Source organism: Phalacrocorax aristotelis, chromosome 2, assembly GCF_949628215.1.
Source record: "Phalacrocorax aristotelis chromosome 2, bGulAri2.1, whole genome shotgun sequence".
In the NCBI taxonomy this organism is placed as follows: Eukaryota; Metazoa; Chordata; class Aves; order Suliformes; family Phalacrocoracidae; genus Phalacrocorax; species Phalacrocorax aristotelis.
Genome location: NC_134277.1, coordinates 130177539 through 130203890, shown reverse-complemented (window position 1 = coordinate 130203890; position 26352 = coordinate 130177539). Strand labels below are relative to the sequence as shown.

At 37.3% G+C, this 26352-nt stretch overlaps 1 protein-coding gene across 2 annotated transcripts; it reads left to right on the top strand.

The window, feature by feature from the left end:
- The first annotated feature begins 1364 nt into the window (after positions 1 to 1364).
- On the top strand, positions 1365 to 25715 carry PPP1R42 (protein phosphatase 1 regulatory subunit 42). 2 transcript variants are annotated; one of them, XM_075086175.1, is made up of 9 exons: positions 1365 to 1494; positions 2938 to 3148; positions 5352 to 5518; positions 5963 to 6101; positions 8264 to 8380; positions 13892 to 14009; positions 15360 to 15488; positions 16732 to 16885; positions 24556 to 25708. In XM_075086175.1, the coding sequence occupies exons 2-8, from the start codon at positions 3020 to 3022 to the stop codon at positions 16866 to 16868; spliced, it is 936 nt and encodes a 311-aa protein (XP_074942276.1). In that variant the 5' UTR covers positions 1365 to 1494; positions 2938 to 3019; the 3' UTR covers positions 16869 to 16885; positions 24556 to 25708. The 2 variants fall into 2 exon arrangements, with proteins under 2 accessions (XP_074942276.1, XP_074942277.1); XM_075086176.1 differs by lacking the exon at positions 15360 to 15488 and having other exon boundaries at positions 24556 to 25715.
- The last annotated feature ends 637 nt before the right edge of the window (positions 25716 to 26352 follow it).

Here is a 26352-nt window from a genome sequence, read left to right as displayed (position 1 = left end):
ACTGGACACCTCTGGACACACCTGGCTCTGTCCTCTTTGCACCCTCCCTTCAGGTATTTATGTACGTTGATGAGATCCTCCTGAGCTTTCTCTTCTCCAGGCTGAACACTCCCAGCTTTCTCAGCCTTTCCCTATAGGAGAGATGCTCCAGCCCCTTCATCACCTTAGCGGCCCCTCGCTGGACTCTCTCTGGTATGCCCACATCTCTCTTGTACTGGCAAGCCAGACCTGAACCCAGCACTCCAGGTGTGGCCTCACCAGTGCTAAGCAGAGAGGCAGGATCACCTCCCTCCATCTGCTGCCAATGCTCCTCCTAATACAGCCCAGGACACCATTTGCTTTCTTTCAAGCAAGGGCGCACGGCTGGGTCATGTTCAATTCGGCGTCCACCAGGACCCCCAGCTCCTCTCTGCCAAGCTGTTTTCCAGCTGGTCAGCCCCAGCCTGCACTGGTGCCTGGGGGTGTTCCTCACCAGGGGCAGGGCTTTGTACTTCCCCGTGTTGAACTTCTTGGGGCTCCTGTCAGGCCATTTCTCCAGCCTGTCAAGGTCCCTCTGGATGGCAGCAAAACCCTCTGGCAAATCAGCCCCTCCTCTCAGTTTTATGTGATCAGCAATTAATCAATTCATTCTAAAAGACATCAAAAAAGTTGATATGATACTGATTTCAAAAAACCACCCCAAATTGGAATAATGTTTCATCATAGGAAAAATGTATTAAACATTTGTTAACTTTTTTTATAGAACATTGCTGTTAAATACAGCGTCCACTCAATTTATTAAACTATTAACCCTCCCAATTTAAGCATGGGGGAAATGAACCACATAATTTTGGTTCTGCCACTAATTGACGCTCACAAAAATGCCTGGCATGCAGGAAGAAGCACCAGTGCCAGATGGAATGACTGCAGGTAAACAAAATTTAAGAACACATAGCATTATTAAGGTAGTAGTAAGGTAATGAGTTCTTCACAGGGGAGATGTTGTTCAAAGTCCACTTGCATTAGGTTTCAAAGTTTTCTCTGCGATATTCCCGTTGCAATTTCCTCTTCTACAGACGCCTGAAGTGGGCTGACAGGCCCCAGGTAGCCGAGAGGCCACCCTCGCTGCAAGACACGCCTGTGCCTGTGGCACAGCAACCCTCTTTGCCTCAGAGGCATAAGCCAGGCCCATGACTGCTGGCTAAAACGCAACACCCGCTCCCCCACCCCAGTTCACCCTCGTGGACACATAAGGGGGCCAGGGGGGCAGCGAGCCCGCCTCAGCCCGCCGCCCTCCGCCCTTGCGACGACGGGCTCGAACAACCCCGCGCACCCCCCGCCTGAGCTCCCTCCTCAACGCCGATTGGGTGGGAGGGGCGCGCGCCACACCCGGCGGCGGGAGCGCTCCGACCCCCCGGGCCGTTGGCGTGCGGTTGCCCGGCAACCGGTGGGGGGGGAAGCGTGGAGGCGCCGGCGGCCCCCTTCTGCCCGCCGTCCCGCTGCCGCGGCCGGGAGGTGAGGGGGGAGCGGGACCGGGCCGGGCTGGGCCGTAGGGGTCTCGCCTAGGCCGGCGGGGGAAAGGGTGGTTTCTTCATGGGATGGATGTGGGGAGCAGGTCCCGCCTCGTCCTTCGTGCACCCTCCCTGTCCCGCTTGGCTTATGGGCAGGGACATGGAAGCAGCCTTCCCGCCGGCTGCGCGGGGTGGCGGCGGGTCCGCGTCGTCCTCAAGGCTTCTCTTGGGGTGGGGGAGACGGGCAAAGCTCAGGGGTCTGGGAGCTAGGGAGGCCTACCTCACGGGGAGCCCCCCGGGCTGGCAGCCTGCTGTTACTGCTTGGTTTGGAAGAAGCCTAAGAAAAGGCTCTGAAAAGTTTTTTGCATAAAAAAGCAAGAAAGAAGCATGCTTCTCAGTGTTTAAAAAAAAAAAAAGTCCATTCAGCGTTCTTCCCCCACCTTTTAAAAAAACAAAACAAAAAAGCAAAACCCGCATGGGTAAGGGGGAACTGCTGACCTTTAGTTTCTTCTTTCTACACAGTTTCAATCTTTGCTTTTGCTTAGTTTCTCATAAGCGTAATACGGGCAAGGAGGATTCTCCGTGCCTTGGTTTATGTGGCTGTGTGAGTGTTAGTATTGGGATGCTTTTTTCTGTCTCGTCAGTTGTTTTGATACACTGATGTGGGGATTTTATGCATTGGCTAAAATACATAATGTACATTGTTTTATGTACATTATGTATGCTATATGTAGGCTAAAAAAAAAGCAACCTTTTTATTCTGAGTTGTTAAGTTCTATTTGTTAGGCTATTTTTCTCCCCAGACCGTTTACATGTCCAGTTTCAAATATGTGTCTTGTCTTCTTCCCTGCCCCCCATTCCCTGATATATAAGCTCACTTGGGACAATGGCCAGAGTTTAAAAAAATGTTGGTTTTGTTGTGAGAACCTCTACAGTATGCCTCCGTGTGGAAAACTCAGTTTTTCACTGTGCATAACAAATGCACATGCAGTGGTGTGCATGACAAAATGGCTGTGCAGATGAATAAAGAATACCGTAGGGTTTTGCCACTTCTCACAGCCTGTAAAACCTGCTATACAGAATGATGTATTTTCTAAATAATAATTAGGTTATGAGCTGCAATTAAGTAGCTATTTATGTGTGAGAATTACTTCTGCTGTGGACCATTGTGCTCGTATTTCTGTATGAAAAAGATGAAGACGAGAGTATAGCCTTCTTAAGCACACTGAAACCACAAATCAAATATAACAATCTATTTAAAATGTTATTTAATACACTAAAAGTGAAAAAAATGACAGCAAGAAGGGTAGCTTTTTATAAGCAGGAAACACTATGTAAATGTGTCACTGTAAGCAAAAAGGCGAAACACCACATTTGAAGTATACATGTAAGCTTTGTTGAAGAGCTGGGGTACAAGTAGTATAATGTTTTCCTTTTTATTTTTAAGGCATTATATAAAACTACTTACAAGAGCACGTGGCATACACTGTTAAAAGAAGTGGTAGAGCAGTTGGGCCTATTGCAGAATTATGGTTCGACTAACAATGGACCTAATTGCTAAAAGCATCAGTCACAAGAATCGCAACGAAGAGGACTTTGGACAGTATCTGCGAAAAATAACTCATCTGAATTTATCAGATAAAAATATAGATGCAATTGTAAGATTTATCTTTATTCTTTTTAACTTGGCTGCTCAAATGTTTTGCAGTTACTGTTATGATGAGTTGTTTAGAGTTGGGGAGACAAACAAGCAAAGACAAGTTTCTATTTTATAACAGCCATATTATGTTTTAACATTTATATTGACTTGCAGTTAAGCCCTAATAATATATCTGTTTAGAAACATGCTTCAGTATTCACTGCTGTTACTGTGCAGAACACTGCTTGTATGTAAAAGTATTTAAATGGATTTTAAATGTGTGTGCATTTGAAATGTGAAAATAATCTTTCAGCTGTAACTTTTCATATAAAACATCAAAGTTGGTGACTGTAACTCCAACAGTCTGCAGGGTTTCTTATTATTGACCTGATGCTTTTTTCTTTATATGGCAAGAATCTTGTTGAAGTACTTTATTTACCTGAAACTGTAGCAATCTATATCATCTGTGCATCAGACAAGAAGGATATTATTGGTACACTATTTTTGCCATTAATTAATTAAAATAGAAAATCCATGTAAGCAATTACACAAGAGAGGTGAAATGTTGAATCTGCAGCTCTAAAAAAAAAAAACTAAAACAATTTGCTATTTTGATTATTTTGTACAGTTGCTACATTGTAAAGGAGCTTTCAGGAAGTCACCAAAATGGACATGATAACTCCACTTGCTCACCCCTTTAGCCACTTAAGAAAGAGAATACTTCAAATTAATAATTTAGACCTGACACCTTTCCTACAGAACACAGCCAGGCTGTTGCCGTTGCATCAGTAGGTGTAGGGCTTTGAAAGCAGTGCTCTAGCCCTGCTATATGTAGTGAAATCTAGCTATAGTGATCTTGGAGACTTTAGGTCTGAGGTTAAAAGACAAAGTTTATGTTTTCAGCAACAGTTTGGGTTTTTATTTAAAGACTTGTATTTCTTGATGGTTACCTTTATAAAAATGCGACTGTGGAAGTGAAGATGATGTAATGAGCTAGTAATTTTGCAGATCAGATATATTTTTTTAAGGAAGTAGTAATGATATTACGTACTATTAAGTGCAACACTACTTTTATTCTCGTTAATGCCATATATTTTGTAGTCTTGGGAATTTTACAAGAAGTTGTTAACTTGCAGAGCACAATCTTTTCAATCTATCTCTGATTTATTCCTTAGATTTCAGAGGAAGTCTGGGAAAAGAAAGGGGAGTCCAGGAACAGGATATAAGCCAAGTGAGATTAACAAATTTGGACTGGTGTAGTTGCTTTTTCAAATTAGTCGGGTTAAAATCTACTTTTTTTTTTTTTAAATTGCTCCCTGGGGCTTATTAATTTAAAAAATAATCCATGACCTTTTAATTTTCAAAGACTAAACCTGCAAGCAGTTCTTCTTCCTTTGAGTTTAATAATAGGAAATTTATACAGGTTTCAGTAAGTCCCAAGTTAATTCAAATCCCCTCAAGATACTGAGCACATTTTGAAACTGCTGAACCCTGAACCACTAAATTGTTGTGTATAGTGGGTTTCTGTTTTAAAAGTGTGATTTCAGTCAAGAAGATTAAATAGCTTGTTCTGTGTGAGCAGATCTGTGCAAGCAAGTGGGTTTATTCAGCCCACTCCTAGGAATGTGCAGAGCCATAGCGAATTACTAACTTGATCAGTCCGTTTGATTAGGACTGGTTCATCAGATGCCATAGAGAAGCTTTACAGAAACCCTCATAGGAATATGTGAACTTTTAGTTATTTAAGAATAACACATTCAAAGAAACTTGACATTTGAGTGTCATCTTAGACTTGGAAGTGTATTAAAATACATTGAAGTGCAAGTTTTTTTATAAATCAGTATTCCTTTGCCAAGAACTGGTTTCCATTACTGAGGTTTGATGGAGACAACTACACTAACAATTGTGCTTTTCTGAAACCTGACTTATGAAGGCAGGGAAGGGAATGAAGTCACACAGGATGTGGTGCACCTGCTGATGATGGCTGTAGCCCTCAGCTTCTGTACGGCAGAACAGTAATGATAGATTTCAGTCTTAAATCTGTGCAGGAGGTGATTACTGACACTCAGTTTTTTGAGGAAAAATAGTTGTTAAAAGTGTTTGGTAAAGACAAAAATGTCGAAATCATGCAGCAGAACTTAAATATAAAAACAATCAACAGCTTCCAGAAGCAGGCAGTGAGTGAGCTCTATGTAGCATTCATTTGTTATTGTTTGTTTCAGGGTGATCTCTCTTTGTGTAAAAATCTTAGAGTTCTGTATTTATATGACAACCAAATCAGTCAAATCCAGAACCTGGACTTTGCTTCAAACATAACACACCTTTACCTTCAGAACAATTGCATTACATGTATGGAAAATCTCTCATCGCTGAAAAACCTTGAAAAACTGTAAGTTGAAAAACATGCATTTGTTTTACTAGTAGAAGAAAAATTATTACACTAAGAAATTAAAAAACTATGTAGCCAGTAAGGTCCTTTTAGCTCTTAAATGTTGCTTTTCAATTAAAAGTAATTGCTTAGAATTTTTTTAGCAAAGTGTCCTATGATAGAAGTAAAGTGATGGTCTATCATCTTAACATATTTATTTGCATTTAAATTATTTTCCTTTTTCAGCCATTTAATAATAGTAGCAATATATAAAACCCCTAAAAAATCTTGGATCTGTTATCTGTGTGTTCTACTTACATGGTAGGTTATTTACTTTTTCTAGTATCATTTCCAAGTATTATTCAATAACACTTAAAATATTACTTTTTATATATATACACTGAGGCCTTGTGTTAGCTTTTGCTTTCAAATGGTATTAAATCTATTTTGTGTTCTTTTCTGCAGATATTTGGGGGGCAACTGCATCACTGTAGTAGAGGGTTTGGATAAATCAGAAGAAATAAGGGAGCTACATATTGAAAGTCAACACCTCCCTCCTGGCAAGAAGCTTCTGTTTGATCCAAGATCTCTTAGGTCCCTGGCAGTAAGTACATTTTGAGAATTTCAATGAGCTGTTAATCAGTAGATCAGTATTTTTAGGAGGAGTGATTAGGGCTTGATCATGATGTGTTTTCCTTTTCTCCCAGTTGGTGCTCTTCTTGCAGATTCTACCAAGGTACTCTCATCCCAATTCTCATATAAGCAAGGAGTCCAGCAGATTCTTCTTTTATTTTTCTGTGAAGGATGGAAATAAGAATAAAGACAGAGAGGAAGTAAGGATATATGTGGATGCTCTATACCCACAGAATGTGAACAAACTAAAAAAGGGGTAGGAATTTACCACAGTTAGTTATCTTAGTCTACTTAGTTTGTAGTGAATTAGTTTGTTGATAGTTCTCTGATTTGATTGTTATATTAGTTTATTTACTGCCTCCTGTATTTCTCTAGAGAATGCAATGGCAAAAGGTACAAACAGCTTTTTTTCTGGCTATTAAGAGCAACACAATCAAAAGCATTCAGTTTTAGTTCTGCCATTTTTGTATGTTGTGGTAGGTCAAGATTTCAGGAAAGTCACCTTTTGATGTTTTCTTTCAACATGTAAATTGCTCAGTAAACATCAAATGTAGTCAAATCCTATCAATTCATCAAATGTCTATCAAAATAGACTGTATTTACTAATAGATGTAGTTCTATACTAAAAAAAAAAATCATCTTGCTGTGTCTCCCAAAGTGTAGTTGGGGCTTGATGAGCTTTTTTTTGTGAAGATGAAGAACTCACTGTAAAGTGAGCTCTTTTGTTCGTGTGTATGTCATAAACATTTGACCTAGCTCTGATTCTTGCTGTTTTGAGATTAAGCAATCCACAACATGTCGTGCCATTTTCCTTTAATAGAAGTGAGCCATTCCTGTGGGAGCACTTCTACTTTGTTCCTTCTATATTGGAGAAATGGTGAAAGTAGAGGGAGGTTATATAGCTATAATCTTCCCAGGATAGCTCTCATACTTCAGTGTTTTTCAGCATCCAGGCCTAGAGTCACTAGCATTTTGCTCTTCATGGCTTTTATTTAAGGTCTTTTGGTGTGGTGGATTTTTTTTTTGTGTTGTTTTGTTTTTTTTTAAGAGACACTTTACATTCTTGCCTATGTAACACCTTTGTGGAAGCTACATGTGAAAACATTCTATATTTATCCTTCGAGTGCTAAGTGTTTGGTCCCTTTTTAAGACATCACTTCATCATCTTCTATCTGTTTCTGGCTCTTAATGATGTCAGAGACGAAAGAGCCAAAAACATGGGATCATTTAGGTCTCTGTATACCACGAGCAAATGTCTTTATGACGACAGTATCATGAATCTTTTGACTGAGGAGATTAAGCTTATACACTGTGCGTATCAGGATGATACTGGTAATTTCTGCCTGCAACGTAGATCTTGGTCAGATTTTAGATGGGAGTTACTTTTCCTGTATACACTGCTGAAATAGATGTTTTCTAACTAATGGTAAATCCCATATCTAAACTCACTGGTGCCCTTTTTCATATAAGCTTCTTGTTCCTTTTACATGAAACTACATTAAGTGCTTCCTGGGCTAAACACCTGAAACACATTTACTTTTTATCTAGAATGTAAAGATCTTTCTAACTGTTGTCTGTTACAAAAGACAAAGTGCATCATATGACTCACTAGTGTTCCAAAGAAGGGGCAAGGAAGAGAGGTATGTATACCAAGAAGTTTGTAGGATTATGCCTGAAAGCAAAACAGAATAGTCCAGCTGTTAAATGAGACTACGTGGACATCAGATACGGATTTCAGCTCTATGCAATTCGGATGTAACCTTGGAAAAGGCAGTCAATTACTGTGTCTGTTTCAGACTTTGAATCTAGAGTTAGTAGCACTGGCAGAACTCTGTAAAGCAGTTTAACATGTTTAGAGAAAAATAAAAATTCTGTATTTGTTATGAAGTACTGAAATAATTGAGGAATAATCTTACTTCGATTTGACTTCAAAACTAAAATGAACAGCATTTTAGGACAAGATGCAAGGCCAAGATAAAACAATGTGTGAGGTGTGTGGTAGTTGTATTTATTTGCATGTTTCTGTTTCATATGCTTGTTCTTCCTTTAAGAGAACTTTCTGTAAGAATTTACAACTTGACTTATGCATGGCATGAAAAAAATAATTTTATTTTTCTGCTTTTATTCCTCCAGAAATCTTTGTCTGTGTTGAATATCAGCAATAACAACATAGATGAATTAGAAGAACTGGCAGTTTTGGAAAATCTTTCTTATCTTAGAGCAGCTGACAATCAACTTCAACATATGAAGGTATTAAAATTAATATTTGTTCCATTTAGTATGGGTGATAAGAAATCAAATTGATCTTTATCACTAAATAGGTTAGTAAAAATAAACTTGATTTCTTCAGTTACTGAACCTCTGACTTTCCAAGTGTGTTGCCTTTTCTCATCCAAAAATCTTGTTGAGATTTAACGTGGAGAACCATTTATCCAGGATGTCCAAATGTCCTTTAATCCTACGTGGAGTGGCAATTGTGCATGCATCTATCAACTGAGTAGTAAATGCATGGAAGTTATAACTATAATAGAATATGTCCAAAACTTAGAGTTAGTGTGTATGTTTTGGCCATTTGAGTGACTGTCTGTGGCTTAATGTGCAAAGATGACGTGGCCATTGTTGGTTAATTAACTTGCAATAGTTTACCATATTACAGATCTTCCCTATTTTAATGTAAATAAAAGCTGCTGCTTGAATATCAGATCATCTAGCTGATTTTGCAGCCTTTCTAGTATCAAAATGAATTTTTGACTATTGGTGCTGGAGTAGCAAAAGAAGTATTTGTCTTGAAAGTAAAGAGTGAATTTCTTCCATAATTTGCTGCTAAGGAAAGACATGTCTTCATAAGCAAAAGCTCTAATTTCTACAGTAGCAGCTAAAACAAGTGAAATAAACGTATTTATGCTCTTGATGTTGTGCTTTATTTGAAATTTATATTTTCACTAATAAATACTGAAATGAATTGGCTTAAATCTTAACCCAAATCACCAAGTCAAAGCCTTGATTGAAATAAACTCTTTCATTACTGTTTTGCATACACATTCTATTTCCCTAGAAATGTTAACTTTCATTGGTTAGTAATTATTAAAATAACTATTCTTGCTACTTCTTAGAACACTTAATATCTTTTACATTAAATTTGCAGTTCTTTTTACAGGAGATTCCAGGACTTTGTATGCATAATCTAGCAAATTTCTAGGTCAATATATTTTATTTGGGCTCTTAATTTTTTACATTTTAATATTAAAAAATGTTGAATGATGAATGTCTTTTTTACTAGAGGATTATTAATGTATTGTATTTCAAGCTGTGTTTCCGACTGGCAGTTGTGATTGAATTTATATCAAAATAGAGTTCATCTTGGCTGTTGCTGGGTAATTAAAACCATATTGAATGTGTTGGTTACATCAAAATAACAGTAAGGTTTTTTTAAATAGGTAGTCTCTCCAAAGCTTCCCTTTTGAAAAGCATTCCTTTTCTAAATAAAACATATTACAGAGATTTTTTAAATTGTTTTCTTTCTCATAAAAACAAAAGACTTCAGTGATGATGATCTTAAAAGAAGATTGTCTTAGCCAAAAAAACAATTATTCTTAAGAATGAGGATGCCAGTTCAGAAACAGTGTTTTCAGTATCTCAGAGGAAAAACCAGTATCTTCTGAAAGAGAATAAGGAGAGGGCTGTATTATTCAGTAACAGTGTATGTATTATTTAATCATTATTAAAAGTCATTATTTCATTATCAGGAAGACCAGAGTTAACATTTACCCAAATCAGTTAGACATTTAGATTTCCATGTTACAGATTTTGAATAATTATGTGGTTAGCGTTTGAGTTAGCTGCTGCTGCTGCTGTCAGTTATGCTTGGATCAAGCTCTGGGAAATTTTGAAGGTGACTGTCCTCTGGGTTTTCTAAACAATCTCCAAGTTTTGAAAACATGGAGCATATAGAGTATTTCTATTCATACCCTTGCAGACCTGTAAAATTAATGACCATATTGAATATGCCTAACAGACAGTGTGATGCAGCTGGATATCGAACTTGCCAGCTACAATTACTGTGTTTTAGAGATTACATTTTAGTAGGTGCCACTTATCACTAATATAAATTCTTATATAAATTTTTAAAAAGCTGTTGAAAAGCAGTATGCGATGCAAAGTATATTAAAAAAATCAGTTTTAGCTCTACTTAAGAGGCTTTAACTTACAGTGAACGCCTAGCAGAACAATTGTATACATCTGCTAACTGTTTAAAAAAAATAGTTGAGGGAAGTTTTGAGTATGTTTCAGGTTTTTTGTAACACTGAATTTCATTATTCCAGAGCTTATATTATTCTACAACTGTGATAGCTGAAAGGATTATAGGGGGAATGCCGTTGTACTACATATACTTAATTTCTTCTGCTGGCTGAACTTCTTACGCACAGGAAATGCTCTTTCGTTCCCACACAAGCTGCCTCCATTCTCCTCCTTCTTGCCCCTCTGTTTTCAAAACTATTTTTCATGCCAAAGGCTCTACACCCTGTTTTCCCATTCCTGCTCCCCATCACTGCCATCAAGGACACCCCCAGGAACGTTTGGCACTGATCAGAGGCCGTGGTGGTGCTGCATGACGGGAGTGCTGCAGAGCTCTGTACCCAGCTCTGCTTCACTGGTGGGAAGAGAAGCTGTAGAGGAGCCATCCAGGTCTTAGCAGGGCTGGTGAACAGCAGTGATCTGTGCAGCAGAGGTAGATGGGAGCAGGAATAATATGGAATCTTTGCAGAAGGGGGAAATGTGAAAGGCATAAGAAATGCATTAAATACAATATCTTCTCATGTAGACTTTTCTCATTTTTGTACAGTAAAATTATTTTGTATCTAAACATTTATCTCAGTTTTTTCACATTGTTATGAAACCCCATACTCCCTTGCTTTTCAACAGTGCCATGCTGATTTCAGCATAGTTGAAAATTAGGGCCAATAAATTAAAGCACTTCAAGTTCTGGCTAATTCAGGGCATTGTTAGCATAATGAACAGTCGTCAAGGCATATGATCTTGTTTCACCTGGCTGAAGTTTATATAATGCAGTCTGAACAGTAAACAGAACAAAATTCAGTAATATTTCTCAATTAATGCAAAAAAACTTACTATGACTACCTACCACATGTAAAAAGCATGTCTTAGGTCAGTTATCAAAAACATAATTGATTTTAAAATAGAATTGGCTTTTCTTAGCTTTCTCTTTCTTGCTACTTCATTTATTTATCCTATCTAGGTTCTGGTTTACTTTAGTCAGGTTCACAAAGACTTCTAGGCTGCAGTGTATTTGGGTTGGAATACTAAGGGAATTTTTAAAAAACACTATTCCTATTAAAAAACAAAACAAAACACAACTATTCCTGTTTACAAAAAGCCAGAATATTATTTCTTTACTAATTACAGTAGTTTTGGGAAGATTATGACTTGCGTAAGTATTTGGATAGATAGAGAAAACGTAACTAGAAATACCTATAAAAATCTGTATTTTCTAAGTCTTTAATTTATTCAACCTCTGCCCGATATTGATTATGACAAGAGGATATCACAAAAGATTAATTCATTCACTTCAGAATTGAGTCAGGAACAAGAGAAAAATTATAGATTTTCTCAAATAGATTATGACAGGTAGTCAAAACGGTGACAAATTGCTGTCTGTAGATGTAGTTAGGGCAGTTGGACTAGACGTATCCGATAAAAACTGGAGCATACTGGTCAAATACCAATTCTTAAATGGCCATCATTAATTGGTAGGAACGATATTGCCAGCACTACAGCTGCCTCCTAAGGCACTTGCCCTTCCCCCTCTTCCCCCCCCAATGGAATATAATTTGCTCGTCAGTATTTTGTAGCAGACCTCAAAGTGATAGCATGACATGATCATTTATCAAACGGAGACTGCCCAGAAGAGTGTCTGGTCCCTTTAGTACAGCTTATTGAAAGGCTAGGAAGTGAAAGCACTTTATTAGAGACAGGAAGGCAATGAACAACTAGAGCGTATCGAAAGGGTAATCATATTTCAGCACAGGATTAGTGTGCTCTTAGATAAACATACACTGGAGTAAGCATGTTCTGGGTCATTTATCAAGTGAGTAACAGCTAACAAAATCTACAGGACTCTTTGTATACATTCATCAAACTTAAACTGTATGCATTTTATTTCAGTAATAGACAATTTTGTGTTGCAAAATTATTACTTGAAAACATTCTTTCTAGTGAAATCTTGAATACATTCCAGATTTCAATGACAATGCCTGAATGCTCAGGTAAGAATAAATAAATACACTTGCTAAATGCTATTTCATTCTTAATAAGTCCAGACTAAAATATTTTTCACCTAAATTGGTGTGTTTGTGATTAAGTGTTAGCACCTAAACTGGGGGGGGGTTATCATATTGCTATTCTGATAAAGCTTTGCTTTGTAACATTATGAGATTTATCAGTGTTTCTTCATGTGGACTGGTCCTCAGGGTTTCTTGCAGTGCTTTATCAGTCTTGCTCCTCACAGAACAAAACTTTTGCTCTCTATTTTTATGAAAAGATGTTACCATCACTGGCTAACAATAGATGATAGATGGTATCACCATCAATGTGTGAGGCTCTAATGCCACATCCACTTCCGTGTGATTCTTCTAAATATGTATTATATAACCCATAGAATATTCCCAGGAGAATTTTCTACCAAGGGAGTAAAGCCTCCAAAACTGGACTTCTTGCTTGCATTACCCAGGTGATTTTCTAAATTTGAAGGAGCTAAGAGATATCTACATTGCTAGATACTTCATTATTGGCATCAAGCTACAAAATTCTACAGACTTTGCAGTTTAGTATCTGTCACATCATGATTAGTAGATTTTTTTCCAAATTATTACACCTGTAGAACGTAAATTCTCTCTCCTCTTACATTCATACAGATTATTTGGAATCCCTCCTTAAGCCTATCAAGAATGACAGTTAAGTGAAATTTTGAAAAGAAAGTATTTCAGAAAGTAGGGTATCTGAGTTGAAACGACCAAACTGCTAAGCTTTGCATCCTTTTAACTTGAATTTATTGTATTTAAAAGACAGAAGAAGTTTTATCTAGGTCATACTGCCCTTGGGTAACCAGACAGAAACCCAGATGGAGAAAGGTGTATTTCAAAAATTTCACTATTTGGGCCAATACTATAACTGACCACCCACAGATATGTGGGGGGGATCACTGCTTCTCCTGTAAAATACAGTTTTACATATATATAAAGAGAAAGGCAGTCTACTGTGGTTTGCATGATTTTTAGCTGTTTTAGAGTCTGTTCTTCCTCTGTAAAGTATTTATTCTTCCACAATTCTTTCAAAATCTAATCAGGCACTGATACTCTAAGGGCTCTGTGAGACCATGGGGATGCATTAACAGACGTTACATACCACCCAAATTTTTTTGCTGGTAATTCCTCAGCTTTACGTGCTTATAAGTGGGATTGTAGTGGTAATTTCCATAGCTGGCATTACTCTAACCTTAAAAAGGCAGAGTTTTCCAAATGGATTACCATTTTTTCTGTGCAATTATGATATATTCAGGGAATGCTACACATCACGGTATTTGAAAATGCACAATCTTAATGTGCATATTAATACACGAACAGTCTCATTGAAGTTATTTCTGTGTGCAGGATTTGGGCCTGGATGAACAAATTACGTTACTATTGAATTTTACTCTGGAGGGGGAAAAACAATCACAGTGTTCTGTTCTTGTATCAACTGCAGGATTTGGAGGTTGTATTAAACAAATGGACAAAGCTACGTGGAATGGATCTTACAGGAAACCCCATCTGCCACAAGCCAAAGTACAGGGACAGGATTGTAGTACAGTCATGGACTTTAGGTAAAAAATAAAACCAATGGCCAGCCCCAAAATCCACTCATAATCCTTACTGTTTTAGGAAATAACTGATACATTAATTGTTCTTGAACTGCACTATGTATGTAAACACAATTACTGCCATAGGTATTTATGTCAAATGATAAATTTTTAATGTATGTACAGGTAATGTAGCTAAACCTGCTTATGTAATCAACTGCATGACCGGTGTTGCTTAGTTCTGCTATTCGTAGCAGTAATCATTCATTTTATAATAGAGGATTGGTGAGATTGTTATAAGACAATACGCTTTTTTGTGTTCATATTCCAGATGCTGTGAAACTGATTTTCAAAATTAAGTTTAGTCTACTCCCCTATCGTAGTAGTTGCTTAGGTGTTTTAGTTGCACAGTTACAGTAGCACAGTTTGAATCTGTTCTATAACATTTGTCCTTAAACTTAAAAGCAGTTTACACTTGTGTTGTGAACGTACTTGTTAATCTTAACCTTACTGTGCTCTTTAAACTGCAGTTTACATTATTATTTTGAGAAAATTTTAGCATAAAAGGAAGCAACTTAGTCTTCTATACATAAGTATTCATACTGTAGAAACAAGTAAAATTTATCTGCTCATTTTTTATTGGAAATAAAATGGTGGAAATTATCTTAAAAGTTGTTTTTAATTCTTGTTTAAACAACAAGACAAAATTTAAAAAAAAAGTTGTTTAAAATTCTTTAATTACAGAACTTGGTTTTCTTTTTTCTGAGAGTACAAAACACTGGACATTAAGAAAAAGGAAAAGCCTATATGCACAATGAAAATAACGGTGCCTTAGCACAGTTCTAACACAACCTAAATTTGTGGCCAAATGAGGTATTTTATTTGGTCTGACTCAAAAATGCAGATGCAACCAAGGAAGCATACAGCAAAAGCTTTATGGTACCTAAGTAAGTAAAGGTAATCTTAAAGAGCCAAATCTGTCTGTCTGTCTTCATGAGCACAAAGATTCCTTGATTGCTAAGAACGCAGTTTTTCTCCTTAACCTGAATTTCTGCATCTATATATATCTTGTGTAAGAGCATAGCTTTTCTTCAAAACTTTCTATAAGGTATTTCACGTTAACTGAATGTGAAATATATATATTTCCCGTGAAAGTTACAAAAACAAAGCTGCTTTTTGTAATTAAGGCATGTCAACTCACTCTTGCAGCTTAAATATGAGTATCATACTGGTGGTTTTTTTTTTTCCAAAAGACTAAAAAGAGGAAAAAAGATTTGAAGAGAGCAAATATAGAATCAGTGCACATTACATACGGGTTTGTACAGCCTTTTAGTTAACTTCAGGTATCAGAAAATGTTCTCTTCTCTTTGACAGAATCCCTTGATGGGAAAGAAATTAAAGAAATAGAAAGACAGTTCCTAATGAATTGGAAAGCCTCCAAAGCTGCCAGGAACAAAAATAAAGAAAGAATGACAAATGAACATGCAGCCTATCTACATTTTTGTAAGCAAACTAATAAATTATAGAAACAATAAAATAGCAGCTAACAGTAAATATACTGGGAATGAGACTTGTGCTGGCAGTGAGACCGAAACACAGGAGTAGAAATTGAACTTTTCCAATATAAAATTTAATTTGAGCACTAGTTCATGTGGTGGTTTTTCCCTCCCATCCCAATCTCCCAGAATTATGGAAAGGAGTACCTAATACATTTTGAATGTTTGTAAATATTCACAGTTACTTTCCATATTAAAAGAAAAAAGTGTCAGGCATTCTAGAATAAATATGCATGAAATACATTGGATGTTTAAAATCTATTTGTCAATACTTATTTGATCTGTGTAGATTCCCAGTCCTTTTAAAGGCCTTCACAAGATACATGTCTAGCAGCAGTAAAAGTTTTAAACTTGGAAAGAAAATATATGCCTCAGAGGAAGAAAAGCCTTAAATGTAAAAGAAAAGGCAACAGGTTCTTGAAGCAGGAAAACAAATTAATTTTGAAACTCAAGCAAAACCTGAAATAAACTTTGAGGTTTTTAAAAAACAGCGGGGTGGGGGTTGTTGTTATAGAGTTGGCTGCAGATTAAAACATAAATGACTTAACAGCGTGTCTTACCATCTTGCAGGATTCAGAAACTGACATTCGACTTCAAATTACTCAAAATGGTTTGAATGACCGTATTTATAAAATAAAATAAAATTGGTGGCAGTTACACTGTTGCTTTCAGAAGATAAACTGTGATACGTAACTTGGGGGAGAAAGCATGTTCTTTACAGCCATGCAATCTCAAACTATTAATTCATGAAATCTCATGAAGTTCACTTGTTTTTGAAGACGTGAAGTGAAAAGCACTCAGCCTGTCAGTCTCAGCCCCAAGAAAGTTGCAGTCTGCTTGGTGTTTGGAAGCCATGTGAATGGCAGTGCTTCTGAAAGTAATATTCTGCCTTCTGAATAACTACCAATATAAGGAGGTGCTATGTAATTTAATTTACTCCCTTTCAAATTACCTGAAGAAGAATACCTGCTATAATATTCACCTTTGTCGGTGTTTGCAGCACTTTCCATCATTTCATACAAAGTTTTCCATTCTCAGTTACAAAATTTGAGGCATTTTACCCTAAAGCTTATTATGCTGTTTTCTATAACAAGATATTTGGGAGCCTGTGATCAATCATAGTGAATATTAAAGTAGATTTGCTTTGACCTGGGATTTTTAATTAATCCCTTTTTCTTTGTTTTCTGCAGCTGACTTTGAAACACCTTATCCTATTCTTCCTTTTCACTACAGTCACTCTCTGAAAGAAAGAACAAATTTTTTAGTTTTGTCCGAGATGCAGAAAGTTAAAAGAAAACCTCTGCCAAGAATCCTGGGAAAAAAATAAATCAGATGAAAACGCAGGTATGTTCCTCAGACATCTTCCTTTTAGTTCTGTTGGTTATTGCATGTACAGCTCTTACTGAGTCAGCTGGAAAACAAGACAAGTGAAAGTAGAATTTCGTCTTCAATCAGTTTCAGGTTTTTTGTAACTGTGTTATAATTGTTGTCTTTATTTCTTTGAAAGGCAGGATAATGGATTTCAGTTTCTGGTTATAAATCAGTAGACTGGCTAATAGTAATAACTTTACTCCAGTGTTACTAGTTTCTGTCATATGCATTTGATTGTAATCTTCCAAAAAAGTAAAATAATATACAAGTCAATTCTTGGAAGTACAGTACTTTCAACAACATTGGTGAAGGCCGATCCCATGCATGCAGTAATATGCAGAAGGAGAAATGATCACTTTTCATCATTATAGCTTACTTCTAATAGACATGTTCCAGTGTATTATATACTTGATTAGCATTTTCCTGTAGCATAAGCTCAAGACCATCAAGATAACCAAGAAAGAAAATCTGATGTGTATGCCTTACAGACATTTAGACATCAGATGAATTTAAATTCAGAGTTTAGCATATGTATTCCTTACTCACATAAGCAGCCCTGGGAACTCTAATGCAACTGTTAGTGGAAATGAAATCTGCCCATAAGGATTTGCAGTTTGTGACCTGTAGTTTTTCCAGTTTTACCTGTAGTAATAGCTAAATTCAGTATTTGGAACCTAATATCATTCCTTCCAGATTTTTAATGCTACTTTTAGTGTAACAGGTTTTTTACTTATCAGCTGTACTGGCCAACAAAAAAATCATTGTGTATGCAATGCTGTAGATTAAATAAATAAATAAATAAATGCAACTGACACAGGTATTCTTTTGTAATTGAATTACTAAAGGTAGTGTTTTATTTTACATGCAAATCAGAATTTACTAGTATGTTTTGAAAATTTAACTAGGCACCATGTAATACTATTTTATTCTTGACAACTTACTGCTTTCCATTCCATCAGTTTTTTTCCTACTGATTTTTTGTTTTGACTAAAAATCGCTGCCTTTCCCTTGCAAAGGGAAGAAGAATCACAAATCACAGAGCTGCTCTCTTCCAAAGTATCATTTTTGTTCTTCATATGGCAATGGATATGTTCTGTCCTAGAAAGAAACAGAACTCATCATATATTGCCTGTTCCTGAATTTTTTTCCTCCTGCAGAAGCAGAGAAGTTTAAAAACAAGAACTGCAGGAACAAGGCACTAGTTCTCATAAAATAGTGCTACTACGTGATTATTTTCCACTGAATAGTCCAGGCTTGTGAAATTTAGAGAGGTACACATGCCATACAAACATGTGTTTTCTTTTTTTTTTCACACAAGCTCAGTGTCCTGTCAGCCTGCATTTCATCTTTATTAGCATTCTGTCTTTTGGGCCAGGCTGAATAAAGCTACATTTTTCATTTAGCACTCCCCTTAGTTCTACTAAAGGATGGAACACATGTGTACAGCACCTCCCAGACAATTATTTTCTTCAGTGTAAGAACTTCTGCTATCTCCTTGGAGATAAAGCATTCCAATTCTACTGTACTATGACAAAAAGCTATCCAATTGTTGAGCTTCTTTGCTTGACAGAAATTTTCCCAGTATTAAGAAGCTGGAGAACAATCCTGGCCCTGTTGAAATCCCTTTTGACCCTAGAAAGGGGTCTTTGCCTAGAAAGCCAAAGATTGCATCTTCCATACTTGATTGGAATAAAATGTCTGTAATTGTATTGATTTACATTTGCAAATTAAACAATTTGAGTGATTGTTTTGGGTTATTTTTACTGTTAGTCTAGAAGATTTTACTCTGATTTGCATAAAGCATAGAATAATCTACAGTCAGATGACTTGCAGTTAATATTTTCAAAAAACTTTTAAGCAGGGCTTTTATCTTGGACACTAAAAGTTGCTGTACATTACAATTCCATATGTAACCACTGATCTTGAGATGTATTCTAATCTTGTTACTAGTAGAATTCCATGGAAACCAAAGAGTCTTGGGAATTAGTTAAAGGTTTGTGAATTCTCTAAAATGTTCTGGGGTTTTTTTTGGGGGGGGGCAGGGGGTACACAACTCAAAATACAGAAATATTAATTCTCAGAGTATATGCAGGCATGAAATAATGACAAATCACAGTATTCCCTTGCCGGATCCAGTAGTTAGGCATTTGCATAAATGTGCCCACAGGTAAAGCAACAAAATTTTGTCAAATTGAACAAATACTTGTATTGTTTAATTGAAGTTCAGTATGAGACCAAAGAAATTAGTGAATTTTAATCCTACCCTATGTGTTAGTCAAATAAATTATTCCAACAGATGTTTCCTCTTTCCCTATACACGCTAGGTGATGTTTGACCTTGGCAACTGAAAAACGGGCATTAAATACCTTTTTAACCTACATCTAAGATCCACTGAGGATTACGTACAGCTTGAACAATGAAAAAAGGCAGTTATTACTAGATTACTGAAATATGTCATTAGTCTTTCTATTTTGATGCTACAAAAACAATAGCAATTTCGTACTGGATTTTAAGTTAGTTTTGAACATTCAGAGAGAATGATGGATATTGGCAGGAAGTAATTAAAAGAAAACAAACCATTTAGCTATTTTAAAGATATCTAATACCTTCCAATGGGATACACTGTTATTAACTTTCCCTGAGTAGAAAAGTTGTTGAAATTTTGTTGTTGTAAACTGAACCTGTAACCAGCAGTTTCTGCCCACATTTCCTTACTCACGGAAATAAATATCCTAGTAGGTATTCATAGCAATACCATAGCAATTTGGAATTTGGTGGGAAAGTCACCTTTTGTCTTCCAGTGTATGTTATGTGACTAGCAGTATGGTCATATCTTTAAATGATATAGTCAGCATATAGTCACTACACTGGATCGTGTCAACTAATCATAAGCCTCTCTCCTGGCCACCACGCACATCTGTATGGTTCAAGTTCTAGTCCAAATGGAAGGAACTTGTGGTGAGCAATGTTAGTTCTCCCCCTTCTTAGCTCTTTGGCAGATGCTTTTATCAACATTGTATGTATGCGTTTATTTATTTTGTTAAATATTTATAAATACCTTTAATTGAGGTGATTTAGGTGGTCTGAAATCTATGTAGAGTAATGTTTCTTTGCAAACACGTAAAAGTGTACATGCTCTGCATGTGTGCTGGGCTTTTGTGTATAGGAATCTAACTGGCATTAAAATAAATAAAATTATTAAAGCCTGTTCTATGACAGTTTTTTTGGGAGGCCTGATACTGAGATTAAAACAATTGCATACCCAAAACATAACTTTTACAATCATGTGTTCATTTCATATTACAGGATATAGTTCTCTTATTTGAGAGGGCAGTGGGGGATATGTTACCTCCAGGTAACCTAAATCTTATTGTCTTACTGAATGTCGATTTCAGCAAACTTCTGAAAACTCGAAAAATATGTTCTGTCTTGGCTTCAGAAAAAGGAGAAATACAGAGTTAAGATACAAACCAGTGCAGTTTTAGCTCTGCACTGGTTTCAGCCACTGAATAGTGTGCAAGCACTCCAACTTTATTCAGTTTGGTGCATTTGGTATTTGGAGATCCCAGATGGAGCACTTCGGCAGAGCTGAGAGCATGTTTTGAACAGAGCTGGAGTGCCTTTCCCAGCAGCCATAGCCTGTCTCACTGCCTTTCCTTGGCAGTGGTGTTGAAGGAAAAATGCAAACGTATCCTCAGTGAGGTCTAGAAAGTATCAATCAGCAATTAGTGACGAAGGCCATCGAAGAGAAATGTAAGGAATTTACTTGCAGTTGAATTATTCAGCCAAGATATGGGATATGAGAGGAGTCACTGAAAGGCTAGAGCAAGTGTAAGGACGAAGAGATGAAGTTCTGAAATTAAATAGGGTTGCTGGAGCAGAGCTATTTGAATGGGGATCAGGTATAAACAGTCTCTGGTTACTGTGGCCCATGCAAGGTTTCAGCAGGCAATTCATCAGTTCAGTGGTTGGTTCCCTTTTTTTCTAGAGGAAATGCTCTACCTGCAAAAGTGGGTGTGAGTGCATTTGTCAGACAGTAATTAATGTTACAGAGTTGTTTATGGTATTTTCTCTATCCATATTTACAGTCTTGCTGAATTAATTCAGCTGGATGTGGTGCTGAATGATTCTGCCCATGATAATTCATAATCTGTTTTGAAGGAAAGAAATAACTCTCATTACAAACATGCAAGACTATGTGCAAACAGCATTATCTTCTCCCTAAACTTAAATTTCAGTAGCGGTAATTAAAGGAAAAAAAGAGTAGTTTTAATATATGCCGACTCTGTAGTACTTAACACTGCCACATCATTCAGCCTCCCAAAGACAATGATAAAAGGCATCCCTTTTTGGGCATGAATTCTGCTATTTACCTGGAGACTGCTGATTTGGAAATGATCCCTCCTTTCCTATGTCCATGCCACCCCACCCCAGTTCTCTGTGCTGCTGGCTGTGCCCAAAACTGGGAAAGAGGAAGGATCTAAAATACAGTAACAGAACGCATGTGCTAACAGACCTAAATCCTCTGTGCCCTTGGAAAGGACAAATGTTTTTTCAAATCACTGAGAGAGAGTGTGCGTCTCCTGGTGAGCAGTTTGCCAGCTAGACCGCAGGTACTCCTACAGGTGTGGATGACCAGACATCATATAGGCAGATTCTTGCCAGGAGATATATGAATCATAGGATCATAAAGGTTGGAAAAGACCTCTAGGATCATCAAGTCCAACCATCAACCCAACACCACCATGCCTCCTAAACCATGCCCAGAAGTGCCACGTCTACACATTTTTGAACGCCTCCATGGATGGAGACTCCACCACCTCCCGGGGAAGCCTGTGCCAATGCCTGACCACCCTTTCAGTAATGAAATTTTTCCTAATATCCAATCTAAACCTCCCCTGATGCAGCTTGAGACCATTTCCTCTCATCCTAATGTGCCCGCTGATTGGCAAGCTGGCAGGAGCACATTTGCTTGCATCAGCCTGCTGCCTCTTCCAGGAGGTAGGTGCTATTGCCCAGACCATTAGAAGACCAAATGGCACATGCAACTTGTCAGCCAGTGGTAGGTCAAAAAATTACCGGGGCACACCTGGGTCTGCAGGCTGTAATACGCTTTCAAGAACATTGAAACGCAGAATGTTTGAAACCTGGTACAAAAAATACATGAATTTTAGAATCATTTAGGTTGGGAAAAGACCCTTAAGATCACCAAGTCCAACCATAGGTCAATAACATTTTAAACGGAATGTGTATATAGAGAGGGCTGTTTGGTGACTTTTGAGTGAGTTGCATCTTGTAAATGGCTCGATCAAAATTGTGTCAGGAATGAACTACTACTTTGGGGTAGTAAAATAAACAAAAAACAAACTCAAATCTTTGCATATGCATTTTTTAGGTGTTATATGGTCATTATAATAGTTATTACCTAAATGAGACAGACATCCGGTATGCATTGTTTACTTTTTTCCTATCCTTAGGCCTTTGTTGTCAGTACTTTTACAGACTACTGTTGAAATAAGAACTCAAAACTTCATAACATTTTTACTCCACTGTGTTAACACTGAACATTTTTTATTGTGTAACTATTTTGCAAAATTATGAAAATCACTTTTATATACACAAAGCATGAATCAAATTAACATAGTAAAGAAATAATGCTGTGTTTTCAGCTTTTTAAAACACATACCTGCATGGGAGATTTAAAAAGTAATTTGAGGTTAAAATAAAGACTGCTATGTGAATAGGAATATATAAATAAATTCTGTGATACCTCAGCATAACTCCGGAAGCTATTCAGTTAAGTCCATTCCAATAATTTACTGCAATGATATAAACACTGTCTGTTTGCCTTCCTGTATCTTACCAGGCATTCTGTAGCCATACTCCCATATCTGAAAAGCTGAAAGCAGTTGCTTTAACAAACTTGAGGTGAAAACCCAATCATTGTGCCTTCCTCAAATTCACTTCCAGCACCTGGGATTCATCCCGTCCAATTGCAAAGACTTGGATACATCAGATGTGCCTTAGTGGTTCCTATCCCCATCATCATCTACTATTTCTCCCCACTAAAAGCTGTGGCTAGGCCCTAAGAGGTGCGAGACCAGGCCTTGCCAGTAAAGATTCTGCTGCTTTCAGAGCAGTCCGCCGTACTGGTGCAGCTTTTTGGTGTGTTAGAAGTACGAAAAGGGAAACAAAGTAAGGCATTGGTGCTCAAACACCTCCCCTTAGTACGGCTCTGATCCTAATCAGAATATATGTATAGGTACATAAGCTTTGTAATCACTGTGTACACATCTGAAACATAAATCAGTAACCAGTGAAAAAAGTCCTATTTTTCTTAAATGTCACATTAAAAATAGTGCAAGGTATAAGTTAATTTCATGCCATATTATTTCTTCATATATGCAGGTATAAAGCAGTGCATAGAACTGCCTGTGATGCAGCTTGAAAGTTCTGATGTTGGGGAAGAAGGGGGGAAAAAAGCCAAAAATTGAGTCAGTGTTCAAGATGTGCCCATCAATTTTTTGGGCTGAGGACTACGACACATGATCTGTTAGTATGGGAAAGTATGTCGTTGTAATTCAGAGCACAACTGATAAAAATAAGGGGATCTGAAAGTCTCTGCCGTGTTTTCCTTATGATTTTTTATTTTCGTGTACTGTGCAAAGTAGCTATCCTGACTAACAGAGCTCTGAGGGGAATCAATTAATATGTGAACCTGCTTGTTTACAGTCACTAAATGATAAATGTTATATATTGTGTCTGTAACAAACACATTTTGCTTTGCCAGAAAAAAAACCCCAGTGAGTTTTCACTTTAAGTCATGTGGCCTTGAAGGATTCTAGGAGTTCACTGCTAAAAAAAATATGTATTTGAACCTTACCTCTTCAATCAAACACTGTAACCAGAGACTACAGAAATTACTGGCTACATCCTTCTGTCCTCTTAATTCTGAGCAGAATTAATTGCTGCATCAAAACCAAGATAAATCAGAGCCAGCTGTGAAATGATCCATGTAATAAACTAATATTTTAATTCAAAAAGCCAATTGGATGGGTAAGATCTTCCTTTCTGGGAGAGTTAATATATTAGACTGTCATGGTAATCGCTAATTATGCATCCAGTAAAGCTGGGTATAATCAGTTACATATAGTTCGTAGTAAGATGTTTTGGAATAAAAGACTGATTCTTATCTGATTTCATTTATATGAGAAATTGCTTTGGTTATTACTAAGATTTTTGTTTCTTGTGGAACTTGAAAATTACCGGTACTTGATACAAATTTGTCTGGCCAAAATTGTTAACTGTCACTGGTTTTGTGTGTGCAAAAAGCCGGTCCGTTTTGTAATGAGGGAAGGGATAGTACTCCAGGTCGTCAGATTATATCAATTAGTCTGCCAATGAAGTCTGCCCTCAGGTTTAGCACTGGTTAAATAAAAGGGCTTTCACTGCATCAGTTGATATCCTTGCAATAGGTAAAGACCTGGGGTTTTTTTTGTCTGTGGCTTTTGACAGCACTGCTTATACATTCTGTAGAAATGTTGTGTGTCCTGAGAAGTGTTAATGAAGACAGGACCGACTGAGGCTTTGGTGTGGTTCTGGTGTGAAAAGCTCATCTGTCTTCTCTGATCTCTCTGATGTAGGTGGAGGAGGAATCTGAAGTGATGGCAGAAGTAAGTTGAATTCTAAACGCCAGAAGTTACAGGATGTGAAGATTTGGCCATTATTGGATTTTTTTTCCCCTCAAAGCTTATAAAGAAAGGTACTGGTGTCTCTTTGGCTATGTTATCTGTGTCTTTGTAATCCCAAAACCAGACAGAATGAAGTATGTTGAACTTAACACTGCCCTTCAAGAACATTCAGAAAAAGAAGGTGAGCGCCTGTTTATTTAGTAGTGATGCTTTGTATTAAAAGCATGTAAAACTATCGGCACTTGGTAGGCTAAACTGGCTGCCTATTTCTCAAACTTCCTCAGGAAGGGAGTTGTTTTTAACCAGTGCCTTAGCTAGTCTGTGACCTGAATACCCGAGAAGCTGCTTCTTTCCATACATGATATGCTTAACCATTATGTGCTTATAGTCTCTTACTGCAAGGAGAAAGGAGCTATTAGCATGTGATTTTTGAGATCTGCAGTCCTAAAAAATAATTTCCATCATTTGGATTTTTCCAAGCTCTGGTGAATAATGTGGAATAGTTAGGAAAGAAGGCACAAGAAGATGAATGATGTCTGTGCTGATTAGTTTTTGGATCGGGAGTATTACACATTAATTTTACTTCAAATTCTGCTTTAAGTAACTGGAAATGGAGGTTGGCTGCTTTGCACTAGTTTCAGTAATTAAATGAATGCTCAAGACTTCTGATACAGGAAAATTCCAAATGTACAGATAAGGAAAGGAAAGCCCAGATTATAAATTGCCCCTGGAATAAAACCTTTCCTAATGGAGTTTCTCTGTAGGAATGTCAGCTCAGCATCTTATACTTGAGACCCTCTCTGAAGTAAGAAAGGAATTTTTCCTGAATAAGGCAATCAGGATCTGTCTTTCTGCATTCTATGTTTTCTGTATTTTATTGTTAATATTTTATTGCCCTTTGATAAAGATAATTCAAATAAATGTAAGTCCTGCATGCATTCTCCCCTTGAATAAGAAGATCTTCATTATAAAGAAACAGATTTCCAAAACTAAGGTAGTAAGTGGTACTCTTAACGCTGAGGTGCCACTCGCTTCTGGTAAAGCTAGAGAGTCATTTGCCTTCAGAGTAAGAGAACACAAAACAATAAATAAAGCTCTGGTGTGTAGCTGTCGTTATTAGTCCATTACTGAAATCAGTATTAACCGAGCGCGGTACTTCTTGTTTTAGCTGCCGTCACCAATGATATTCAGGTCGAGGGCGACAGAAAAGCATACACTAAAAAAAGGTTTCTTCTTGTTCAGGCAATTCCCAGAGAGGAATGTCAACACTTTTGGTGAGCTTGTTTAAAGTGGCAGCTGCCGGATTACTGACTCCAGGCAGTGCATTAGGAAGTCACCTCCTGATCTTTATAGCACAGCATTAACGTTATCCTTCCACCTTACGCCTCCCTCTGCCTCACATGCACCCATTTAAAAATGTTTAATGGATTTTTAGTATTTCTTGATGTGGGCTATGCTGTGTAAGCCATTCAGGGTGTGACTTTTTCATAGGTTCTGAGTATTTCTGGCTTAAAGATTTTAGTTTCTTGTGCATTAAATGAAATATTTAAGACCTGAATGAACTATTCCCCGTACTAAGCGGGCCATGGTGTTTCACAGAGAGAAGCCTGCAGCCAAGCAACTCACATCTAGCTAAAGCAAAGCCCTATCAAAGTCTTCCACTGCTGAAATAGGAAAGTGGGTCTCGATCTCTCCACATCTAATCTCACTCTCACGTTTTATGTTCTATAATGACTTCGCTCCATCCCA